General features: G+C 40.9%; 1 protein-coding gene across 2 annotated transcripts in view; it reads right to left on the bottom strand.

The window, feature by feature from the left end:
• Window positions 1-23287, bottom strand: part of CSMD3 (CUB and Sushi multiple domains 3) — a 1174472-nt gene that overhangs the window by 974264 nt on the left and 176921 nt on the right. For both annotated transcript variants that reach the window (XM_037892097.2, XM_043539165.1), the window contains exon 3: window positions 13576-13688. In XM_037892097.2, coding sequence (XP_037748025.1) covers window positions 13576-13688 — 113 coding nt within the window. The remainder of the gene's footprint in view (window positions 1-13575; window positions 13689-23287) is intronic.

Raw genomic sequence — 23287 nt, 5'->3', positions numbered from 1 at the left:
TAAATATTCAGGGTAAATAGGCCTAATGGCCTGTGATGGGATGTTAGATGGGGTGGGATCTGAGTTACCCAGGAAAGAATTTTCTGTAGTATCTGGCTGGTGAATCTTGCCCATATGCTCAGGGTTTAGCTGATCACCATATTTGGGGTCGGGAAGGAATTTTCCTCCAGGGCAGATTGGAAGAGGCCCTGGAGATTTTTCGCCTTCCTCTGTAGCATGGGGCACAGGTCACTTGCTGGAAGATTCTCTGCTCCTTGAAGTCTTTAAACCACAATTTGAGGACTTCAATAGCTCAGACACAGGTGAAGTTTTTCAGGAGTGGGTGGGTGAGATTCTGTGGCCTGCGTTGTGCAGGAGGTCAGACTAGATGATCATAATGGTCCCTTCTGACCTTAATATCTATGAATCTATGAAACTCTTTCGGGGCAGGGGCTGTGTCATACTGTACATTTATAAAATGCCTACTGCAAAGATACTCTGATCCCAATTTGGCCTTCAGGTGTTATTACAACATAAATTAAAAATTATACATACAGAGAGAAATGTGGTGATATTATAAACTCCAGAGCTAGACATCTTAGAGGAGTGGAACTTGCACTCCCTCAATAGCAGGAAAGCCATCTCTGGCCAACCTCATTTCCATGAATTATAATGTTGAGCACCTATAGTTCCACATACTATATTCTGTTGCTTTAGTGGGACTCTGTCCATGTTATAGTTGTATACATGATAATAGATTGTGTGACAGGGTCGGGTCATATGGCTACTGGAGAGTGATAGAAGGTAGATATATTAGCCCCAGGTTAAGTAGGTCCCTTTTCCCTGGATAAGGGAACCGGGGCAGTTCCAGAACAATCAGGAACTTGCTGGAACCAATTAAGGCAGACAGGCTAATTAGGACACCTAGAGCCAATTAAGAAGCTGCTAGAATCAATTAGGACAGGCAGGCTAATCAGGGCACCTGGTTTAAAAAAGACCTCACTTCAGTTAGTGAGGAGCATGTGAGGAGCTGGGAGCAAGAGGCGCAAGAAGCTGAGAGTGAGTAGGCGTACTGCTGGAGGACTGCGAAGTACAAGCATTACCAGACATCAGGAGGAAAGTCCTGTGGTGAGGATAAAGAAGGTGTCGGAAGGAGGCCATGGGGAAGTGTCCAGGGAGTTGTAGCTGTCACACAGCTGTTACAAGAGACACTGTAGACAGTTGCAATCCACAGGGCCCTGGGCTGGAACCCGGAGTAGAGGGCGGGACCGGGTTCCCCCCATCCCCCTCATCTCCCTATTTGAGACAAGAGGAGGTAACCTGGATTGTGGGTCCCACCAGAGGGGAAGTTCCCTGGCCTATCCCCCGACCCACTAGCTGGGTCAGCAGAGACTGCAGGGATTGTTCTCCTCCATTTCCCCAAGTTGGCCAGTGATGAGGTTAGCTGAGTGAATGGCAGGTTTGAGCCACTAACAGAAGTGGCCAAACTGAGGACTGCCGTGAATCTCTGAAGCGAACAAATCAGCCAGTAAGTGCTGGACCCACCAATGCAGAGGAGGAACTTTGTCACAATTGGTATAGTGACTGTACCTCTGAAAGGCATAGGAATAGTACCCAATATGCCTTGGAGTAAGTGGGCTACCCTGACTTTTCAAGTACTGGACTCTGGTTTGGGAATGACATTCAAATTCAATAAGAGAGGGTAGAAGACTCCGTCTTAATGTAAGGCGACTGTTGCCCCCTTACTAACATTCAGTGGGGTGTTTTGGTTGGCTAGCTCTCAGTACTAAAAGGGGAAGGGTCTATGGGAAATCAGGACCCTGAGACTGACAGTCCCCAGGAACAATGGGGAGAGGCCAATGCTCCAGGTCAGCCTGAATGACAGGGTGGGCAGGCTAATCAGGGAGTCAGGAGGCCAGGGAGATCCCGTCCTCTGTGTGAGCTGGATTTGCCTGGGTCAGACAGAGTGGGGCTGAGCTAAGGAGAAAGCAGGGGCCCAAGCTAAGCTGGGGAGCAGAGCTGTGCCAGATCCAGAGGGACCAGAAAAGCAGCCCAGAGAGAGAGCAGACCCTGTCCTGGGAGCAGAGCTGCAGCCCCAAAGCCAGAGGCACAGCCCAGAGAGAGCAGACTTTCCCTGGGAGGAGACCTCATAGAATCATAGAATCATAGAATAGCAGGGTTGGAAGGGACCTCAGGAGGTCATCTAGTCCAACCCCCTGCTCAAAGCAGGACCGATCCCCGACTAAATCATCCTAGCCAGGGCTTTGTCAAGCCTGACCTTAAAAATATCTAAGGAAGGAGATTCCACCACCTCCCTAGGTAACGCATTCCAGTGTTTCACCACCCTCCTAGTGAAAAAGTTTTTCCTAATATCCAACCTAAATCTCCCCCACTGCAACTTGAGACCATTACTCCTTGTTCTGTCATCTACTACCACTGAGAACAGTCTAGAGCCATCCTCTTTGGAATCCCCTTTCAGGTAGTTGAAAGCAGCTATCAAATCCCCCCTCATTCTTCTCTTCCATAGACTAAACATCCCCAGTTCCCTCAGCCTCTCCTCATAAGTCATGTGTTCCAGTCCCCAATCATTTTTGTTGTCCTCCACTGGACTCTTTCCAATTTTTCCACATCCTTCTTGTAGTGTGGGGCCCAAAACTGGACACAGTACTCCAGATGAGGCCTCACCAGTGTCGAATAGAGGGGAATGATCACGTCCCTCGATCTGCTGGCAATGCCCCTACTTATACATCCCAAAATGCCATTGGCCTTCTTGGCAACAAGGGCACACTGTTGACTCATATCCAGCTTCTCATCCACTGTAACCCCAAGTCCTTTTCTGCAGAACTGCTGCCTAGCCATTCTGTAGCAACCAGAGCCAGGGCGGCCAGAAAAGCAGCCCAGGAAGCAGGTCAGTGCTGGGAGCAGAGTCACAGAAGCGGCCTGCAGAGCAGACCTGTCCTGGGAGCAAAGCTGCAGCAACCAGAGGCAGAGGGGCCAAAGCAGCAGCCCAGGGAGCTGGAGGCAGAGCAGCAGCAGCAGCAGCCGTGCAGAGACAGAGTGGTGCAGCTGGGGCTGGAGCAGTCTGGAGCTGGGTGCGGTGAGCAGCTGGGGAGAGCGAGGGGGACCCTGGGCAGTGGGCCCAGCACAGGGAGATGCCTCAGCCAAGAGGCTCTGCAGGCCAGGCTTGGATCAGAACCCCGACAGGGCGGGGGCGACACTGGGAAGAAGGGTCCTACCACTTGGAGCCTGAGAACGTGTGGCCACCACAAGAGCAAGTGTCCAACCCACAGCATCCCTGCAGCACAGCCAGGGCCTGAGAAGAAGTCCTGGGACTTACAAGGAACAGACTGTGAACTGCCCGGACATTCCAGAGATACTGTTTGTGATGTTCCCTGCCACAGAGCAGGGTGATGTGTTTCCTTTAACTTTTCCCATTATTCCTTATTCTTTTTAAAATTAATTGTTGATTAAATTACTTGCATTTGCTTTAACTTGTATGTAATGGTCAGTGGATCAGGGAAGTGCCCAGTGCAGAGAGAGTACCCTGTAGTGTGGACATCCTAGCCCCCGGTCCTAGGTGACCACAGCAGGGTTGGGGGTCGAGCCCCCCAGGAATCCTGGGCCCAGCCTTGTTGGGGTTACGAGGACTCTGCCAGACAGGAGAGTGGAAGGGGAGTCCTCAAGGGCAGGGAGGCCACTGGGTAAAGGAAGTGGGAGCGAGGACTCAGATCCTTTCACTAGCCCACTTCACCGGGGTAATGCAGAAGCCAGAAAAGTTCCGCACAATAGCGGGACTATTCCCCCGCTTACATTAAGGTGCATCTACAGAGCCTGCAGCAGCAAGCCTCCCAGCCCAGGGTGACAGACTTAGGCTTGCACGGCTCACGCTAGCACTCTAAAAATAGATGTGTAGACAGCGCTTTGACGTTGCGGCTTTGGGGCACTGAAGCCTAGGAAAGGGAGTGGCTTCAGAGTATGAACCCCAGCCCAAGCTGTAATTTAAAAGCACAGTTTACCTAGCTATTTTAGAGCACTAGTGCCCATGAGCCCACATCCATCAGCCTGGGCTGGGAGGCTCACTGCCACAGGTTATGTAGACGTACCCTGAGGGTATGTCCATACTGCAATAAAAAACCCATGGCACAATGCTTCAGAGCCCCAGTTAATTGATTCAGGCTTCTGGGGCTAAAAATAGTAATATTGAAATTCGGGCTGTGGCTGGAGCTCGGACTCTGAGACCCACTCTGCTTTCTTGGGGTTTCCTGCCCAAGCCTGAATTTCTACACTGCGATTTTTAGCCCTGCATCCTGAGCCCTGTCAGCCCAAGTCAATCGACCTGGGCTCTGAGACTTGGTGCTGCAGATACCCATTGTGTACTTCTACGCTACACTGCCATAAACCAACTGCAGCTGGCCCAGGTCAACTGACTTGGGCTTGTGGGTTTTCAGTCTGAAGAGCTATAAAATTGCAGTGTAGACTTTCAGGCTTGGGCTGGAGCCTGGGCTCTGAGACCCTGTGAGGGGAGAGGCAGAGCCTGATAGAGGTGAAAGTAAGCTGGTACGCCCCAGTATGGCGTAATGGCAAGAGCCAGTGCACCGTACCGGGGTGGATCGGCTTCCCCAGGCGCAATTTAAAGGGCCTGAGGCTCCCAGCAGCGGCTGGAGCCCCCGGCCATTTAAACTGCTGCCAGAGCCCCGCTGCCGGAGCCCTGGGGTAGTGGTGGCGGGACTGGGGCGGCGATTTAAAGGGTCCGGGGCGGTAGTGGTGGCTGAGTCCTGGGCCCTTTAAATCATCCCTGGAGCACCGCCGCTGCTTCCCCAGGGCACCGGCAGGCTCCGGGGATGATTTAAAGGGCCTGGGGTGGTAGTGGTGGCTGGAGTCCCATCCCCAGAGCCCTGCTGCCGGAGCCCTGGGGAAGCGGCGGCAGGGCTCCGGGGATGATTTAAAGGACTTACTGGTACGGGGCTGGGCCGGGGCTGGCTCTGACCTCCCCAGTCCCACCCCTTCCACCCAAGACCCCGCCCCTTCTGGGGGCCAGAGCTGGCCCCAGCCCAGCCCCGTACTGGTAAGTCCCTAGACTTACTTTCCCCCCTGGACCCAGAGCTCACTTTGCAGTGTGACCTAACTAGATTGGTGTTGGAGGATGCAGAACTACATCACATCACCCCAAAAGGTGGGGGCAGCACAGAGCTGAACTTCACAAGAAGGCCCAACCAGACTCAAATCACAAATAGGCAAGGCTAATTCAGGTGCTCACAATAACCCAGGTGCCAATTCTGTAGGATGATGTCACAGAACTGGACCAGGTAATTGCAGTGGTACCTGATGATGTGGACTTCTCTAGGCAGGAGCAGACAGGGTGAGGAGAGCCACCACTTGATAGTTTCTCTCAACTAAAACTGAGAATAATTGGATCTGTGAGTGTTGTTTTAGATGGGTGGGGATTATCTGACAGAGTTCTGGACCTCAGCTAACCAGACAATATCTGACACCACAGGGGTGTCCAACCTAGGTCTTGGTGCACAGATTCAGTTTTGTTCATTGTATTGTATTTGTACATATGTAATCATGCTTCTTTTATTTATTTTTCCCCATTTCCTCCAAATAAAATATCTGTGTTTTCAAGGACTCCTGAGTGCTTGTGACAGTGGGGGAAGAACCACTGCAAAGGTGACTAGGAATGTTATATTTAATTTCTCAGAGCCAGGAGTATTGCTCGGTGGGGGGTTGAGCCATATTTTTAGTTTCACCAGCTTAGGTCTCTAATATTCCCATGGGTGTTAGTCTGCAGAAGTTACAATAACCATGATAACACACTTAGTTTTTGGGATACTGGCGCAGGCCTTGTAAACAAGGGTATACCTGGGTTTCAGGGACACATGGTCATCCTAAATTGGATGGGTTGGAAGAAGAAATATTTTCCCAATCAATGGTTATTTTGTCTTATCTTGACTTAACGTCAAGAATTATCAGACAAGGCTATATTTGGGAAATTGTAATTATCCTTTAGAACAATGTTTGCCACAGACTTATTATGAATGCATCATATGTGGTAAGATCCAGTGTATTTTATCTAGAAAATAAATTTGTTTTGTAATTAATATACTTGTATTGGGGAAAGCATTTTAGTTATTTCACAGCCTTTAACTGGAGGGTTTGGTAACCTCTTTTTGTTTGGATTGATCCTGCAGTATCAGTAATACTGTAAAAGGCACAGCAAATTTCTGATATCACTTATAATAGCATAAAATTGTAACTCCATTTACCTCTGTGAAGTAACAGATTTGTACCAGTGAATGAGAATTCAGAACCTGGCCTAATGGCTTGATTTCTTGCTTAACCATTTACTTTCCCCATTTCCTATAGACAGTTCTTGATAGTTTTGTGAATTCCCTTTTATTTACCAAAGTGTCTCTTAAAATAACACAGCTGCAGCTGATCCTATGAATTTTCCCTATACGCTGATTTCGCTGGAGTATAGAATTACAGAGCATCCTTAATGGACCTTTTGCCAGTAGTGAATAGATACAGTGTAATTGAAGTTTGTTATGCTTCCTTCCTGCCTGCCCCAGACAAACATCCTCCAATTCCCTACACCAAGAGTTAGTGGTGGCAGAGTAAGGACCTCGAGTTGTCATGTACACCAGGGCAATTCTCTGTTCATAATTCATAGATTTTAAGGTAAAGGTGGACCATTAGATCATGTAGTCTGACCTGCATAACACAAGCAATAGAAATTCACCAAGTTACCCTGACTTTGAAGCCAATGGTGATTTTGCAGACAGTTTCCAATCCTTTTGTTTTTTTGCTTCCTGACAGATGCAAAGGAAGCAGATCTCAAAAAGAACCTAGTCTTTAAATTTGATCTTCAGAAGGAGGAGGGAGCTGAGCTTGCACATTTAATGAGTCTTGTTTTCAACAGTTTGAATCTCCAGTGAAGAGCTTTCTGGCGCTCTACAATTTATATGCAAATATAATTTAAGATGTTTATAGTTGTATTCCTGTTTACTATATGAACAGAAAGCAAAACGCCACAGCTTCTTATCCAGCAAAATTAAGCAAGTTTAATGAGCATCTCATCAAATAAGTTTTTACTAAGCACTTGCTCAGGCAAAACTCCCATAGACTTCAATTGTCTCCAAGCCACCAGACCTACTGTTGTAGCAAGGACTGAATAAAAATTATGTATGGCCTTCAGAATATAGCCCATACTTAAAAATGGTTTTTAAGGCCTCTGTCCTACAGTCAAGTGACTGGGTACACCCTTATGTAGAAACCCATTGACTTAGACTATTCTCTTACAATACTATTTACTTCCTGTAATAAAACTCTAACCTTTGATAAACTTTGGCAGTGATGATGTTAGCATTGTCAGTAATCTAAAATATCTTGTGTAGTCAAGGCTTTAGCTACATTGCCTACATGTCAGAATTCAGAAATCTTTAGCTACATTTCATCTTTAGCTACATTTCTGAATTCTGATATGTAGGCAATCTAAAAATAGTTCATTCCCATTTGTTCAAATATTTCACTTGTCTGCCAACTGCCAAAATTATATTTAGCACTCATATCCTGACACATTTTAATTATACCAATATTGTTTGATTTACATGCTCCAGTAATTCAGCTACAGATTCTTCATAACAATGCTATAAGAAGTGCATGAAGGCCTCCAGAAGTCACTAAATGGAATCCATAATGTAGTAATCCAGAGTGTCTGTTTTTTCCCACTACTCATTATCAAGAAAATATTAGATAACCTTTAAATTTTTACCATGGCTCTTAACTCCCTCTCCAGAATCTTGCAGCATAATTATTAGATTACTACAATTTAAATTGTAATTCATACACTAAAGTTGTTCTCTTATTTTCAGTGTCCAAGAACAATTACAATACAAAAGAAATCTATTGGAGAATTCAGAACAGTGTGGTAAAATGTCTACAAATCATCTCCAGGGACCCTAGAATTCTATAGACTCCTACCTCAAAATCCTCTTTCTGCACCTTTTCTATTTCAAAGTGTTCCGGGATCAATGAGATTGCAAAACAAGGTTTCTGATATGCTTTTACCATGAGTAAAAATTGCTATTGAGAAAATATAATGAGACTTTCTTTCCTATTGCTCTTAGATTATTATTTACATCATTAGAAGATTTATGCATATTTAGAAAGCTCTACTAGCCAACTCCTAGATGGGTTGGAAAATGCCTTGACTATTTCCTTGACCTCTCCGCCCCCTCTCCTGTCTTTGTTCAGATACTTCACTTTATACCCCCATGCTTATTAATGAAGTCAGCAATCTTAACTGAACCAGCTACCTGCTTAATAGCTATAAAATAGTCCAGTAAAAGCAAAAGAACACACCATTCAAACACAACTAGAATCACTGAAGCCCCTGCTGTGTGCTACAAGCTGCTATCTCCCTTTCTTTTTTAGCAGCTGTATCTCTCTCTTGCATGCACACAGTGAATAAGCTATATTATGTATCACAGGACAACAGAAAATAGAAACATGAATCAAAGTGGATTTTGTTTTATTCCAAATATAAACTAATCTCACCAAGACGAATATAAAAGTGGCTGTCAGGGATAGATTGTGGCTTGGAATGAGTGTTTTTTCAGGGGATTTAAGAAGACTGAAGAATTTTTCCCCACCCACACACCCACCCACACTCACACACACCCCTGTGTGATTACCCAGATATTGGGACCAGGGCTTTTGGAAGAAGGAGTGCTGTGGATTGACATACTCCCTTCCCAAAGCAGGTGGGCATGGAGACGGTCGAGTCTTGCCTCCATAACCACAACACACCAACCAGTGCAGATAAGCCAGCATTCAGTGAGAAAAAGGGAACCAATATTTTGCTGCTGGCAAAGCTCATGATTCAATATTTCTCCTACTTAATTTACTTGAACCAACTGTCATGTCTTCCTCTTCTTTTGAGAAGAGCATTTCAGTTTGTCTTATTTACAGCTTTGCATATTATTTTGTACATACTTCTTTCTTCTAGGTTACTTCATCTGTACTACAAAAGTGTTCTCTCTCATATGGTGGAGAAACTGATCTTACTCAAGTGTATGAACACGGAAGAATGGAAAAGACAGAATTGAGAACCAACTCGTTCATAGACTGCCTGTAAATACAATAATAATGGTACATTCACTAGACTCAGATTGTCATCTTCCTTCTGCGTCTCAGGGCCTGGATGACTAATTTGTCTTCTTCCATTCAAACAAAATCAGTGACCAAGCTGCATATCCTCTGATTCTAAATGTGTTGCATCATCAACTCCATCTGCTAATCTGGGGGTGAGGAAGTAGAATTGAAAAATAATAGTGTTTTTGGTTTGGTGTCTGAAGCGGAGAAAGAAAAGCAAGAAAAATATTTGTTTCAGGTTGATCTGAAAAAGAAGCTTTTTGTTTTTTCTTGCCAAAATGAAAAACTGAAAAAAAATAAAACATCAGGTGGAATAAAATGTTTCACTCAACCCAAAACAAACCATTTCTTTTCATTTTGAGGTGTTTTCTCCCCTCTTTTGAATTAAATATGACTAATTTTCTAAATGAAACATTTCAAAAAGAAAAGTTGAAATGTTTAAACTCAAAAATGTCAGACTGAACATTTGTACTTTTTTGAATATTTTTCTTTTAATTTTTTGCCAAAACTTTTTCCCTAATTTTACTCTGATTTGTGAATAGTTTTGGTTGACGCAAAACTGCATTTTTCAACTGATAAACTATTCGTCTAAAAAAAATTCCCCCAGCTCTAGTATGAAGTTTACTGTGCTTATTGGCTAGGATGTTAAATTTTCAATGGTATTGTCCAATGAGTGAAGTTTTAACTGATAGCACACTTAATTGCAATTAAGTTGTCTATTGGTATTCTTTGTTTTATTCTTAAAAATTAAATTGAAAACAGAAATAGAATTGGATTGCTGAATGAAATAGGTTGGCAAAATCTTTCTTCAGTGCTCTACTTGTAATTCTATGTCCTTCCTTTCCCATGTTTAGTCTCAAAAAGGGAACAGAGAAATTAATACAATACCTATAGGTCATTCTTGAGTAAGTCCCTAGCAGATTCGTAGTTCACTTAGATTGTGAGCTACTCTGGAGTTTCCGGTCATGTCTCAGATGAAATACAAATAAATGTTTAGTTACTGCACAAGCATGCTTTCCATACGCTCATATATCTATATCTGAAAGAATATGTCTGAAAATGTGGCAATGAGAAATTACTGCAAAGTTGATCATTGTTTGAGAGATGGTAATTCTTCCTTCTCCATTTTGTATTTTTAAAAAATGGAATGAGTCCTGTAATTCATATATGACAAGGCTGAATAATGTTTAACATAACTCATTCAACAACTTAGTCTTTCAAACACAGATTCATTTAAATACATAGTTTAATAATACTCAGCCCCCCTCCCTTGCAAGCTACCACTTTCTACCTTTATGTCATGTTTTCAGTGATGTGCCACTTTTTTTTCTTTTTTTTAATCTCAGGTTTCAAATTTTAACTGCATATTCAGACACCTAAGTAAGTTGCCTGATTTTCAGAGGCACCGAACAGCCTGCAGCTCTGTTAAAGTTCAGTAGGAGCTGCTGAGGGCTCGGAACTTTTGAAAATTGGGCCAGATCAGGTGTCTCCATATGGACTTGGGATGCTAGATAGAGACACACAGTTTTGAAAATATTAGTTAGGGTTCTTTGTGTTCACAAAGAGCAGGGGTAAAGTACTGGAGATTCTACTGATATGGAATCTCATTTAAATAAATCTATTCTCTAATGCCAAAAAGTAAGACATCAAATGAATGTAATCTAATAGTCATCCCCTCCTCCACCAGCTGGGTTGCAGGGGAGCGTGATTTGAGAGACAAGCTAGGCAGGGGAATGGGAATTGAAATAAGTGTTGTTGTGGGGGATGGCACTGTCTATTGCCAGTTCTAGGGGAGGCAGGTGATGCTGTGGGGCAGGGAGGGAGGCTGAGGGACTTCTGGCTGCATGACAAGTTTGGATTTTTAGACAATGTAGTCTCATCTCATTCTTTTGGAAGAACACAGTAAAACACTTGAGATCAGATTCAGCAAAGCACATGTTTGTTTAACTTTCAGCTCATGCTTACATACCTGGCTGAATCAGGGCCCATTAACTAGAGGAGTTTTAATTAGTTTGTTAAAAGAAATGGTTATATTGACACAGGGTGAAATTTTCTAAAGTTCCTACATGACTGAGGAGTTCAAGTCCCACTGAAAATTAGAGAGTTGTTTAAGCCTGGGATTGAATCTATGTGAGGAGTCTGCCAGCTGACCAGCCACACACGGGTTCCTGTGCAACCTTGCACATTTTGGGCTTGATCCATAGCTCACTGAAGTCAATAGCAAAGCTCTCATTAATTTTAATAGTGCAGGATCAGGGCCATTGTGTACCTGAGAATGGGCCCCACACATGCAGGTTTATACAGATCCAGTGGTTCCAGTACCCCATGCACCCAAGCAGAGGGACAGCAGCGGTTATTGGAGAGTGTAAATTTGAGCTCCCCAACCTCCCTGCACTCCATGTGCTCAGAGCCCAAATAATCTGGTTTTATGTGGATAGAGTGATTTTTTTACCCTGATGAGAAATGTTTGAGGTTTTATTGTTGTTGTGATGTTGGTTTGGTTTGGTTTTGTTTTTTTCAGGATTGGATTTTTGAGAGTATTAACAAACAAACAAACAAAAACCAGCCAACCAAACAGAACCCCTCCCCCCCACACACACATTTTTAAAAAATAGTATGAAACTACGGGACCCTTTATAGAAGTGCAGAAAGCACTATTTAGACCTTGAAAGTGCCTGGACTCTTTCAACATTATACCATCAAAGCAACAGAAAAAAATTACAATATATTTTCCAAATATGAAAGAAATTATATATTATACTTTGAATATTTACATTTCTAGATAATATATTGCTTGACAAAATCACCACCAAACATCTGTTACAATAGAGTAAAAATGTGTCTAATCCATCTCAAATATAATTTGTTACACTATAGCTACAATTTCAATTCTGTAAATCCTTCTGTTGTATGTGAACTAGAAAATGATTGCAGAATAAACAAAGTCATTAGACAAGTTCAAAACAACCAGAAACTACAAAACAGGTCTCAAAAACATACAAATAACAGGTATTTTTTATTTCCTTGTTTAATTAACTGTGTGATTTAGGGAAAACTATTTGTGTGAATTAGTATTTGAACTGCATAGTATCGTGCAGTATTCAGGTAAACAGTTCCTAGCAGTGTCTGTGGCTGAAGAGAAGTAACTTCGCTTGGCATCAATCATAGGTGTTCTGTATGCCAACATAAGTCCTCTGTGCAGAAGATGAGCCTCCAGGCATCTTCCTAATTGCTGCCTCCCCAAACTGCACCTCGACTGCTTAAACTCCCAGAGATTAAATCAGAGTGATCCACAGGAACAAAGAGGATAAAACTCAGAGATGTGACCTTCTTCAAATATTTTATAGCTATTGGTTAGCTGATAGTTGATCTCTCCCCCTCTAGTTAGGGTGTCTATGTGTCAGCACCAATAAAGAGAGACCACAAATCCCTAGAATTTATTACTCTTGAAATTCACAAGGAAATAGACCTGATTTTGTGCACAAACAGGAGTGCACAATCACTGCATTGAAATACAGAAGGTGATAGCCAAACCACCTGTCGGGCCAGAGTATTCATACTATGCCAAGACAACCTGAAGATGAGGTTGATTATAGAGGAGGTCTCTTTGAACCTATGTAACAAACATAGTCCTTTGATTCAGGAAGACGACACATCAATCCATTCAAGGTGATGCCTACACTCATACTGAACCCTCAGAAGACCCACAGGGACTCTTGATGGCAGCACTGACAGCAGCTCAGAACTTGGCCATCACCTCTCCTATATAAACAGTAAAACCAGAAACTTTGGTTCTGCTCCAGGGGCCCAGCAAGCATTTAGATGCTGGAATAAACTTGTATCCTCAATTACCCTTCTTCATGTACTGAAATCAGATGGGGGGGGGGAAATCACAGCTAGCCTCTTTTCATTGTGCACAATTGATTTCAAGCTGACCTTTTGCGGAACATGACCATACTCAATGTTTATATGGGTGCCAGAATCTTGCCTTTAGTTACTACACATTTTCTTGTTTATAGTACACAAATACATATTCAGCTAGGATCAGAAAATCTTTGATACTTGGTATTTTTTGGACTAACAAACTTTGAAAATACTAAAGATTACAGTCATTAAAAGTGTATGTAATACTTTTTTCCAAAATGTTAATGCCACAACTATCAGACAGTGAGACAGATTGCAAAATAATATGGGAAATCAATCAGTTTTGGGGCAAGATAAGGAATTTATTATGGAGTATTTAAAACCTTTGATTTTTATGACAGATCTTGGCATACAATTGAAAGGTTCCACTAGAAGCAAATTTTTAAACCTTTTAATAAATGTACCTGGTTCAATCCAACTAGCAAAAGTCACATCTGAGCCCTGTTATATATATAGGGATGAGGTAAAACTTTCAAATCCTGTTGGTAAGAAGAGTGTTTAATCGTGTTCTCTTACCTTCATAGTATACTTTAAACCCATGGGCGCTAACTGCAAAGTCACTTGTCAAACGCAGTGAAAACACAGACTTTGTACTAGTCACAGGTGGAGGAAGATGAAATCCTGTTAACCTAAAAATATAAGCATAACTCATGGTTAATTGTCTATAAAAATGCAACTGTACTGTTTCAAACTTATTGCTCACTACAAATTTCCATCATAAGACAGACAATCTATATAAAAGAATAGAATATACAGTTTCTATTATTTGTGAAATTGGTTTTCTAAAATATCATAAGGAAGCTGTCCGACTGGCATTTATGTAGCCTGGCACAGGTGAGATAGGTCAGCTCAAGAAGATTGTACATAAAGAAAGACATTAATACTGTAGAAACTATACAAACATGCCAGATTTACATCAGCTAAGGATCTGTCCCAGTATTTTTTACATTTTGTGTTTTATAGATAGTTATGTGAGATCTTATGTTAGATGGTGTTTCGTCCAAGGAGTTTTATGCAGCATACAGATTTACACACAAAAAGGGAAGGGTTCACTTAAATGTGGGATGTTAGGATAATTTACAGCATGTATCTTTACCTCACAGAAGTGTTTTTCTTAAGTCTACTGTAGTGCCTATTAATTGTGGGAAGAATTGCTTAGACGGTTTTGTTTTAAATTCACAGAGAGATCCCAGAGGGTAGTGTTGAGTAATTACTCATCCACTCAAAAGGCTCTCTTGCAGGGTTTTCCAGCTGTGGTGTTTTTTGGGTTTGTTTGTTTGTTTTTGCTTGTTTGTTTTTGGTTTTTGTCACAACCGTATATACACAACAGGCAGCTGTGGAAGACAGTTTGACATTCAGTCCAACATTTCCATTTCATCTGACTCAGGTGTTGTAGCATCTTGCTTTCCTAGTGCCTCGTTGATACTGGGATTTGATTTGAAGTAGAGTAAATTCACCAAGGTTCAAATTGCAAAGGACAAAAGTGATGTTGGCTGGCTGACGGAATTAGCTAGGGAATTTGATGGACACGATTGAGGACACATGCTCAGTATTCATCAGTGAAGTTTGCAATACTAAGGTTACAGTTAGTCCTCCAATTTCTCCAGACAGAGGTGGCTTCAGTGGCTAAAAGTATCCATTTTCATCTGTACTTGGTGTGACAGCTGTGGAATTTCTCTTTGGTATTGACTTTGCCTGTAAATCAATGTACTTGTGGCTTCATAAAACTGTAATACTCCCTATACGGGGCTACCCTTCAGCTTCTTCCCCTGGTGCAGCATTTGCAGCCTAACCACTTAATAGATGGAACAGAAGGAGCAAGTTATGCAAATACTCCATAGATTGAACTAGCTACCCATTTCTTACAAGTGCAGGTACAATTCAAATATGGAAATTGATTTCTTTTAAAATGCGTTATAATTTGTATCCTAGTTACTTGAGAGAATTCCTTCCTCTGAAATCGCTTCCACAGCAGATAAGGTCAGCTAGTATGCTCTCACCAGAATCTCTCAGGAGCTGCCAGCAGGGCAATTTCTGTGGGAGGGGCAAAGGGCTCTGCTCTAGAATTTGTTGACCTAACAAAGCTTGACATTACTGATCTCAAAGTTACAGTGTATAATTTTTCTGTCAACTCAGACTTTTTATCTGAAAATTGTGATAAATTAATAGTTTATTTTAAGCCTCAACTTGGAATTTCATTGCTTTTGTGGTTTTATGGCTGACCCATTATTATTTTATTTTGTTTAAATATATTGTTTTTTTCTTTCTTTCCATTTCACTGGGGGACATTTTCCCTAATTTTTTTTCATACTGGTGTCCATCTTGTTTCTGGGAAAATGTATACATTTAATATAAAATGTAACACAGCAAACCCAAAACAAAAAAGACTCCCAACCTAATAACTAAACACACATTGCAAATGATGGGTGCTGAGAACTCTCAACCCCAATCAGGAGTGTGCAGTGCCTCCCAGGAACAGATCCAGACCTCATTATAGGAAAACGGCATACTCAATATTTTGCTCCTATTCTTAAAATGATGTCTGTGGAGGTTCCTTTTCCTCTGACAAGACATATTTTAAACTATTTCATAATTTTTGTTCTTCAGAAACACTAAAGAAGAAAACAGCAGATAATGTGAAGAGATGATCTTGCTGGGTCGATAAAGATTTGTTTCGGGAGCCAGTAGATTGCTGAACAGCAACACAGCTACTGAGCATTCTTTCCATTACAAAAGTGAGAAAAAAGATATTTTGATATTTTTTAAGGAAAACACGTGAATTATTAATGAAGGTGTGGGTTTTGTTTCCTGGAAAAAAACAGATATGAAAAAACATCACATCATAGCATTTTCAGTTTTGTCTTGATTGAAGCAGTACAAATACCGTGGCATCTCAATAACTAATACATTTTCTGCTGCTAGTATAGAAATTCAGTCACACTCTTACTCATAAAATGCGATATATGTAGAGTTTAATCATTATCAGTAATTCCATTCTTATAAGCGGGAGCTTGAAATTGATGGAAAATCTAGAATGCTAAAGGTCAGGGTTTGAAGGTACTGACCATTCTTCTCTATTTTTCACAAGTTGTACTGTGTAATAAGTATAGGTAGGATATCAGTAATGTGATTTCTTTTTTTTTAACCTTAAGGCATTACTCCATGAGTTCTACAAAGTGTACCAATTATACTGATGTTGAGAGCTGTCTACTCTAGATACTATAGTTAATTTTGTAATGTTCTCTGGTGACTAGCTACTCTGTATTCTGAAGGGCATTTAATTAGAGATGTCTTGATTGCTGCTTCATCTGTGACTGTAATTTGGTAAAGAATCAATTCAATTTTCCCCCAAGGGACACTTTAATCTTCTGCCTGGGCTGGATCCATAGTTAAAACAGCTCAAAAATAGGAAGGGACCACACACTAATTTTGGTCATGATAGGACTAACAGTCATGTGATGAGGGAGTGTTGCTTATGGTTGGGCATTTGACCATTCCAAAAATAATTGGTTGATTGACCATTCAAACAGGTCCAATATTGTCATAAGTCAAAAATGGTAAAATAGGTTAAGGCACTAATTTATTATAACCATAACAACAGTAACAAAAAATAATACAACTTTATATGGAAAGGCTTTGCCTTAGATAGACACTTATACCTAATTATAAAAAAACAAGTTACTTTACTGCGTTATTTTAACTTAGAAAAATGCAAAAAACAATTAAATGAAGTTAAAAAAAAGAACTGAATAATTATTACTTTTTTTTAGCAATGTTAGGTTTTTATTTTAATGTGAATGTTATTCAAGACTGAAGAGTTACAAAAGACAAGAAATTAAACAGAAATAAAAGAAACATACATAAAAGAAAAAAGTAATTTTAAATGCATTTATGCTAAGTAGGCAGCAGACCTACTCTGTAAGCATCTTGCTTTTCATTATCTTTTTGGAGATATCTTTTGGATGGGTATATATATATGTGTGTGTGTGTGGAAGGGAAGTTTTGTTGAGAGGAAAGGACTGGGGGTTTATTTACATGGATATTTAATGTAGGTTGTTTGCTTTGCTGATGATGACAGAGGTGTTGGGGGGCTTTGTGGGTGATGACAGAGGCTTAATTTTTCTGTTTGTGCTGAGAGAGGAGGTTTAGTGACTATGAATCCTCTTCTCCCTCTCGCATTGTCTTGTGAGTTAAGTTCTGGGGTTTTTTGGTCTAGTCAGTTTAAATTGTTAACTCCCTGGGGTAGGGACCATATATTTTAACTTGTTTAATCTTCTTTGTTAACTGTTGCCTGCATTGATGCAACTAAAAATACACATACATAAAATATTTGTTCTAGAAAGACTACAGCTAATCAAAATGCTCAACTTTTAACGATTTCACCGTTCACCTCCCACCCCCCACCCCCGCCCCCAGAAGGGGCATTAGCATGTAGTAGAGTAGAATGTAAGTAGCTTGCTGAGAGATGGTACCGTGATGCAGTCAGAAAGGTAGGCTACCACCTACCTCAGAGTATTCTTTCTGGAATATCCGATAATAAGTGACCATGGTAAAATAATAGTTGGTCAACTGACATTATTTGACTGGTCAATTGACTGGCTTGCCAAGACTAGTGTTGCCTCACGTTATAGTGAATGCACTCAGCAAGAGGAAGAGACCAGAGAAAAAAAGAAAAAATCCTCAAAGGAGTTTAGGTCTCCAAGCAGATCCATAACCAGCCAAACAAATGTATGTGTTCGCATGCGCACCCACTTTCTGCAGTGAGTGGAAGCTGGCTAAAGGCTTATCTCCGGTTTTCCCACACCCCACTCACATGAATGCTGTCATTTAGGCATGACCAGGTTGGAGAATCTACAGTGATGTAAAAAAAAAATATATGGGAGATTTAGAGCATTCTTCTCAGCATATTTTAAATAAAGCAAAGTGTAAACATTCCTAGTAAGTGCCTGTAATGTAAATGTGTTTGTCCAAATGGTATTGGCTTCCTTCTTTGTTTACAAGAGTGTATTTTCATTCAAATAAGAAAACAAATTAATAGATTGTCCAGTGTCTCACTCCTTCTGTGTGGGAACAAATACACCAGTTACAATGAGTTTGTCACAAAGTTGTGTCTCATGCCCTTGTTTTAATACTGCAGCAGAATGGTATTAGTAGATCAACAAAGTCAGGTTTTGGGGTGTATAATTCCATACATAGTTTTATAAGACATATATGCATAAAAGTGACATCTAAAATGGAAAGTCCAGGTGTTTAAATATTGCATGGCACACTATTACCTTTTTCTTCCTCTGCCAATACTGGTTTAGGGTCAGATCCTGTCACCCTTACTGAAGCTGACTAGAATCTTATGCCTCAAATAGTCCCATTGAAATGCAGCTGCCTGAGAAGAATGGTGCTACTCAGCATAAGTAAGGTGGCATTGTCTAGCCTTTAAAACATAGGGGATTCGATTATGAAGTTATTTACCTAATACTCACCTTGCAAATGTGTTCATTTCCAGCTAACAGTATACTCAACAGGCTTGAAGTGTAATCTGAAAGATGTCTTCTAGATCAGACTTACTCTTTACATAATCAGCTCTTAATATGTGTTCTAATTATTCCTTTTAAATGGACTTAGAACCTAACAGAAGTAGTGTGCATGATTACATCAAAAACATGAATAAAAACCAATCAGTTCATGTTAATTTATAATTTATTCACATGCATAAGACAGTAAATACATGCCTAATCAATAAGTGCCACACTCTTGCAAACTATACTTACCAACTTATAAAACTAGACAACCCAAGCCAGTACTCCTAATGAAAATAATTCCTTACTTTGAAATTAAATGGCACATACAATTGGAGCCTCCTGTTTCTACAGACAGTGATTTCAGTTACATGTTTATAATGTCCAGCAAATAAAGGTTGTAGTAGTTCATAATTAGGACATTTGTCCTATTATAACTTTATGAGGAGTACATGTACGTATACATGTTTATATGGGCAGTAACCAATAAGGCTTGCATTACATCCCCAGTGCATTTCAGGCTAAGTAATTTAGGTATGATGATGGTGAGCATTGTGGCACCTATCTTTTAGGTGTCTAGAAAAACATTAGGATTCTCAAAATCTGAGTTCAGCACCTCGGCACCCTATATAATTAATGGGGAGAGATAGGTGCCTCAGAATGGGGTTAACAAAACCAGCATGCTAAGCGGCTCCTTGCCTAAGCTAGTCAATGCGGTGTGTGTTAAACCAGCCCTTTTCTCAGAGACAGTCCCCTAAATCAGGGGTGCAGAGAGGCACTTCCTTCTGCTTGGAATTCTCAGCTGCAAACCCTCCGCTGCATTAGGCACCTATGCTGTTTTGGCAAGAGGTTGGGGCTGAGGGTGCTTGGAAGACAACCTCCCTCAACTTTTAGCCTAGTAGTTAGGTACTTACCTGGGATATGGGAGATCCCAATTCAAGTCCCTCCTCCACCTGAGGGAGAAAAGGAATTTAAACAGGGATCTGCCACCTCTCAGGTAAGTGCCCTGACTACTAGGCTGTACAATATTGTGATGGGGAACTCCATCAGTCTCTGCCTTTGAAGCTCTTCCACTTTGGATAAATCATTTTAAAAGGCCATCGGACTAGAAAAAGAGCAAGTATGAAAATGACTGTATAGCCTGCTGATTAGAGCACTTACCTGAGGTGGGTGCCCCAAGATCAGTCCCACTGCTGCAATGATTCTGTATTTATCCACAGCAGATCAGCTTCAACAGGAGAGACTGAAGGAGCCCCACCTCAGAATAGCCCGTGGTTAGGGCACTTACCTCAGAGGTGGCAGAACCCTGTTGAAATGCCTTCTCTCCCTTTCGGTGGAGGGGGGACTTGAAATGGTGGTCTACCATATCTGGGGTGAGTACCTCAAGCACTGGACTTAAAAAGATATGAGGGGCTGCTACTCTTGGCCATTTTATGCAAGCTCACCTATAGGGCATCAATCTGGTAGACAGTGTCTGAGCACATCTACTGGATCAGGCCCCACAGGTGAGTTTGGCAGAGGAATGCCTATCTCTCTGTGACTTGGGCATCCAGACATCTGGTGTGGGGCTGCAGTGCATGTTCAGATGTAGAAACATAGGTACCTAGGAAACTTTTACTGTACAAATTTAAGCACTGAATGAATTTAGGTGCCCACAGAGTTCAGTGGCTAAGCACCTAATTCCTTTTGTGACTCCTGCGCCTTAGGTAGTTATTGGTCCTGGCTGATTAAGTAATTTTACTTCCACCCTTCTTCCTTTTATCACCACCCTTATGCAATAGCTGACCAGAAATGTGCTGTCTGTTTCTTCTCATTGTTTAATTGGCATTCTAGGGTTTGAAATTATATGGGATATCACGTTCTCTCTCTCTCTTTTTTCTTTCTTTGACGTTACATAGTAACTTCATGAGGGTTTTCGATTAATAAACATGCAATTACATGTTCTTAACAGATCACTTAGTAGCTGTATTTGGCATAGACAAGAATTACTATAATTACTATATTCTGTAATATGCACACTGCTTTGAATAACAAAAGTAACCAACTGATGTGAAACTTTCTTTGAATGTTAGTTATCTAAACAACTTTCTGATTATTATTTGTATTGTGTTACAAAGGCCTCAATTAGGATCACAGCCCCATTGTACTAGGTCCTGTAAAAAACCATAGACAGACACAGACCCTACCTGAAAGAGCTTACTCTTTCATTGAAAACAACGCATAACAAGCAAGTGTAACAATCAACAAGGAGGAAACAGAGAGGAGTCAGGTTAGCAAACAGTATTAAGAGCTCACAGTTATACAGGCTTGGTGGTTCCAATTTTTAAAAAAATCTGAAAACAAAACAAAAAATACAACAGCTATCTCCACCTGTTCCATCCCCAGCCAACATTAGTTAACATGGCAGAAGTGAGTCTTGAGGTGGGATATTTATGCAAAATAATAATTTATCTCCCAACGTCAATATCCACTATGTATTAAATATAGTGAAAAACCCCATATTCACAGTTTTTTCTGAGTCCATGCTTATCAAAATTAATTTCATATCTCACATTCTATTTGTATCAAAGAAGGTTTTACTGTAGTTTCAACCCTTTGTGATTTCATTTTTCTGAAGCATTCTGGCTGCTGTTTCTTGATAAGGCATTGCTACTTTTTCAGATGATGATGGATAATGGTATAAGGAAATGGTTAGAGCGCCAGTGTTCAAACCTTGTAAGTACATGTAGAGATGCAGCAAGCAGGAGCACTGGCTCCTGTAGCAAGAAACCATAGCAGTCAAGAGCCAGTGTTCACAAAAGACTGAAACCAGTAATGAGAAAAAATGAAGCACGTTCATTTCTGCTTCAGGTCTAGAGTATCATCATACTTTCATTTGCAGCCATCCTCTGCCCTCTGTAGGAATCACTGGATCAAGGAAGATTGAGTTCTGTACATTTGAGAGATTTCTGTAACAGTAAAAGTTTGTAAAAGTGTAGGTTGGCATTTACATGCTTAGTGGAACACATGTGCACATCTCTACCCACTGATGTCTTGTCAGCATTGCTGACCTCCTGCATCTATCTGAATTGAGTGTATTGTGCAGTTGCCTATTGGACATTTGGACCTCTTTCTGTAAAATAGTTAACACACAACATAAAATTAAGTCTGAACACTCAAGCACTGAGAGAGAGAGAACTGGGAATAAACTGAAACCTGGGCACAGCTTACACGTGTTCTGATCTTTTATCATACAGAGTAAAAAGTTGACAGTCCTTCCAGAGAAAATCATTTGCCTAAAGATATACCCAAGATGCAATCTTGTACCTTGTGGAATTAAGAGATTTGTATAATGAGAAGATACAATTTCACTTCAGGCACTATTTGGATACAAAACTATGAGGCCTCAGGAAACACAATTTCAATAGAACCAGGAGCTTGTGTTTTTGTGATACCACACTTTCATTTACCTGGACCAGTATGAGGGGAAAAAGTTACACTTAGTCATTTACATTATGAATGTCCCTTTGTTGCTCCCCCACATCCACAGAGAGCTAGGGATGGGTTACACTGCACTGAAAACTAGCATGCCACTTAAAAAATGCATTTCCCCCTAGGTTTTACACCACTACTGAGCAAAACAGGTGGATTTACCATGACAACAAAATGCACCTTGTGACTCATAGAGCATGTATGCTATGGGACAATTTCCTTACATAATGGCTAGCAGCTGCTTTGGTAGCCTGCCATATACCATTCATACTTTGCAATTGGAGTCTACTGTTCCTCTGCCTATTACAAAAGGGTAGGTAAACAAGTTTTTCTACAGTAGTAATTTCCTGTACCACAGTGTGTAATCATAAATAAAACCATAAAAACAGCAGGGTGGCCTAATGATCTCTGCTGAAAATCTGACAAGTCTATTTTTCACCCCACTTATTTACCTGCTTTCTTTATTATGAGGAGAACCTTTGGAAAATAAAGCAGCATTTAAGTGTAGTTAGGTCAAAAAGAAGCTTCTTTGTTTCCGGGGAAACTCAGGATTTTAGATGCTATAGATGTTTTTGCTACTCTGGGGATATCACTAGTTTAATTGATCAGGGAAGTACAGAAGTGGAGGGGACCAATTTTAGTTCCTCATTTGCTGTATTTGTCAGCCAGACATGGATCTTTACAGGGGAGGGTGAGGAAAGAAGGGGAGAGACTGGAAGACTCTTCCCTGCAATACTCAAAAGGAAAGCAAACTCTGGGTTACTAGGTGATTTCAAGAGGACATATTACTCCTAATGGGCCTGGTCCTGCATGGTACTCAGCACCTTAGCTTTTGGAGCTGAGAGCACCAAGCACTAACTCTGTGCAAATATCTGATTTTTCAGTTTGCTGACAATTCCAAAAAAGTCAGGGGAAAATAAATTGTTTCAGACAAAATGCTTCATTTGACGCAGCACAAAATGTTTCATTTTTGAGCTTTAAAACACAAAATAAAATTGAAGTTAATTTCTAAAGAAAAAGATGGTGTGATTAAAAATACTCAAAATGTTTCATTTCAAAAATGTTGAAATGAAATGTTTCCATTTAAAATGTTTCTTTTTCTTTTGACTGAAACAAATCAATAAAATCGACACATATTCTCTAAATGTTTCAGTTGACCTGACTCTGCATTTTCAGTGACAAAAATTTTCAGACAAATTTCACCCAACTCCACTCAGCACCTTCCAAAAAGCATTTGGGCCTAA

This window comes from Chelonia mydas, chromosome 2 (assembly GCF_015237465.2).
Source record: "Chelonia mydas isolate rCheMyd1 chromosome 2, rCheMyd1.pri.v2, whole genome shotgun sequence".
Lineage (NCBI taxonomy): Eukaryota > Metazoa > Chordata > Testudines > Cheloniidae > Chelonia > Chelonia mydas.
This window is presented reverse-complemented; position numbering and strand designations above follow the sequence as displayed.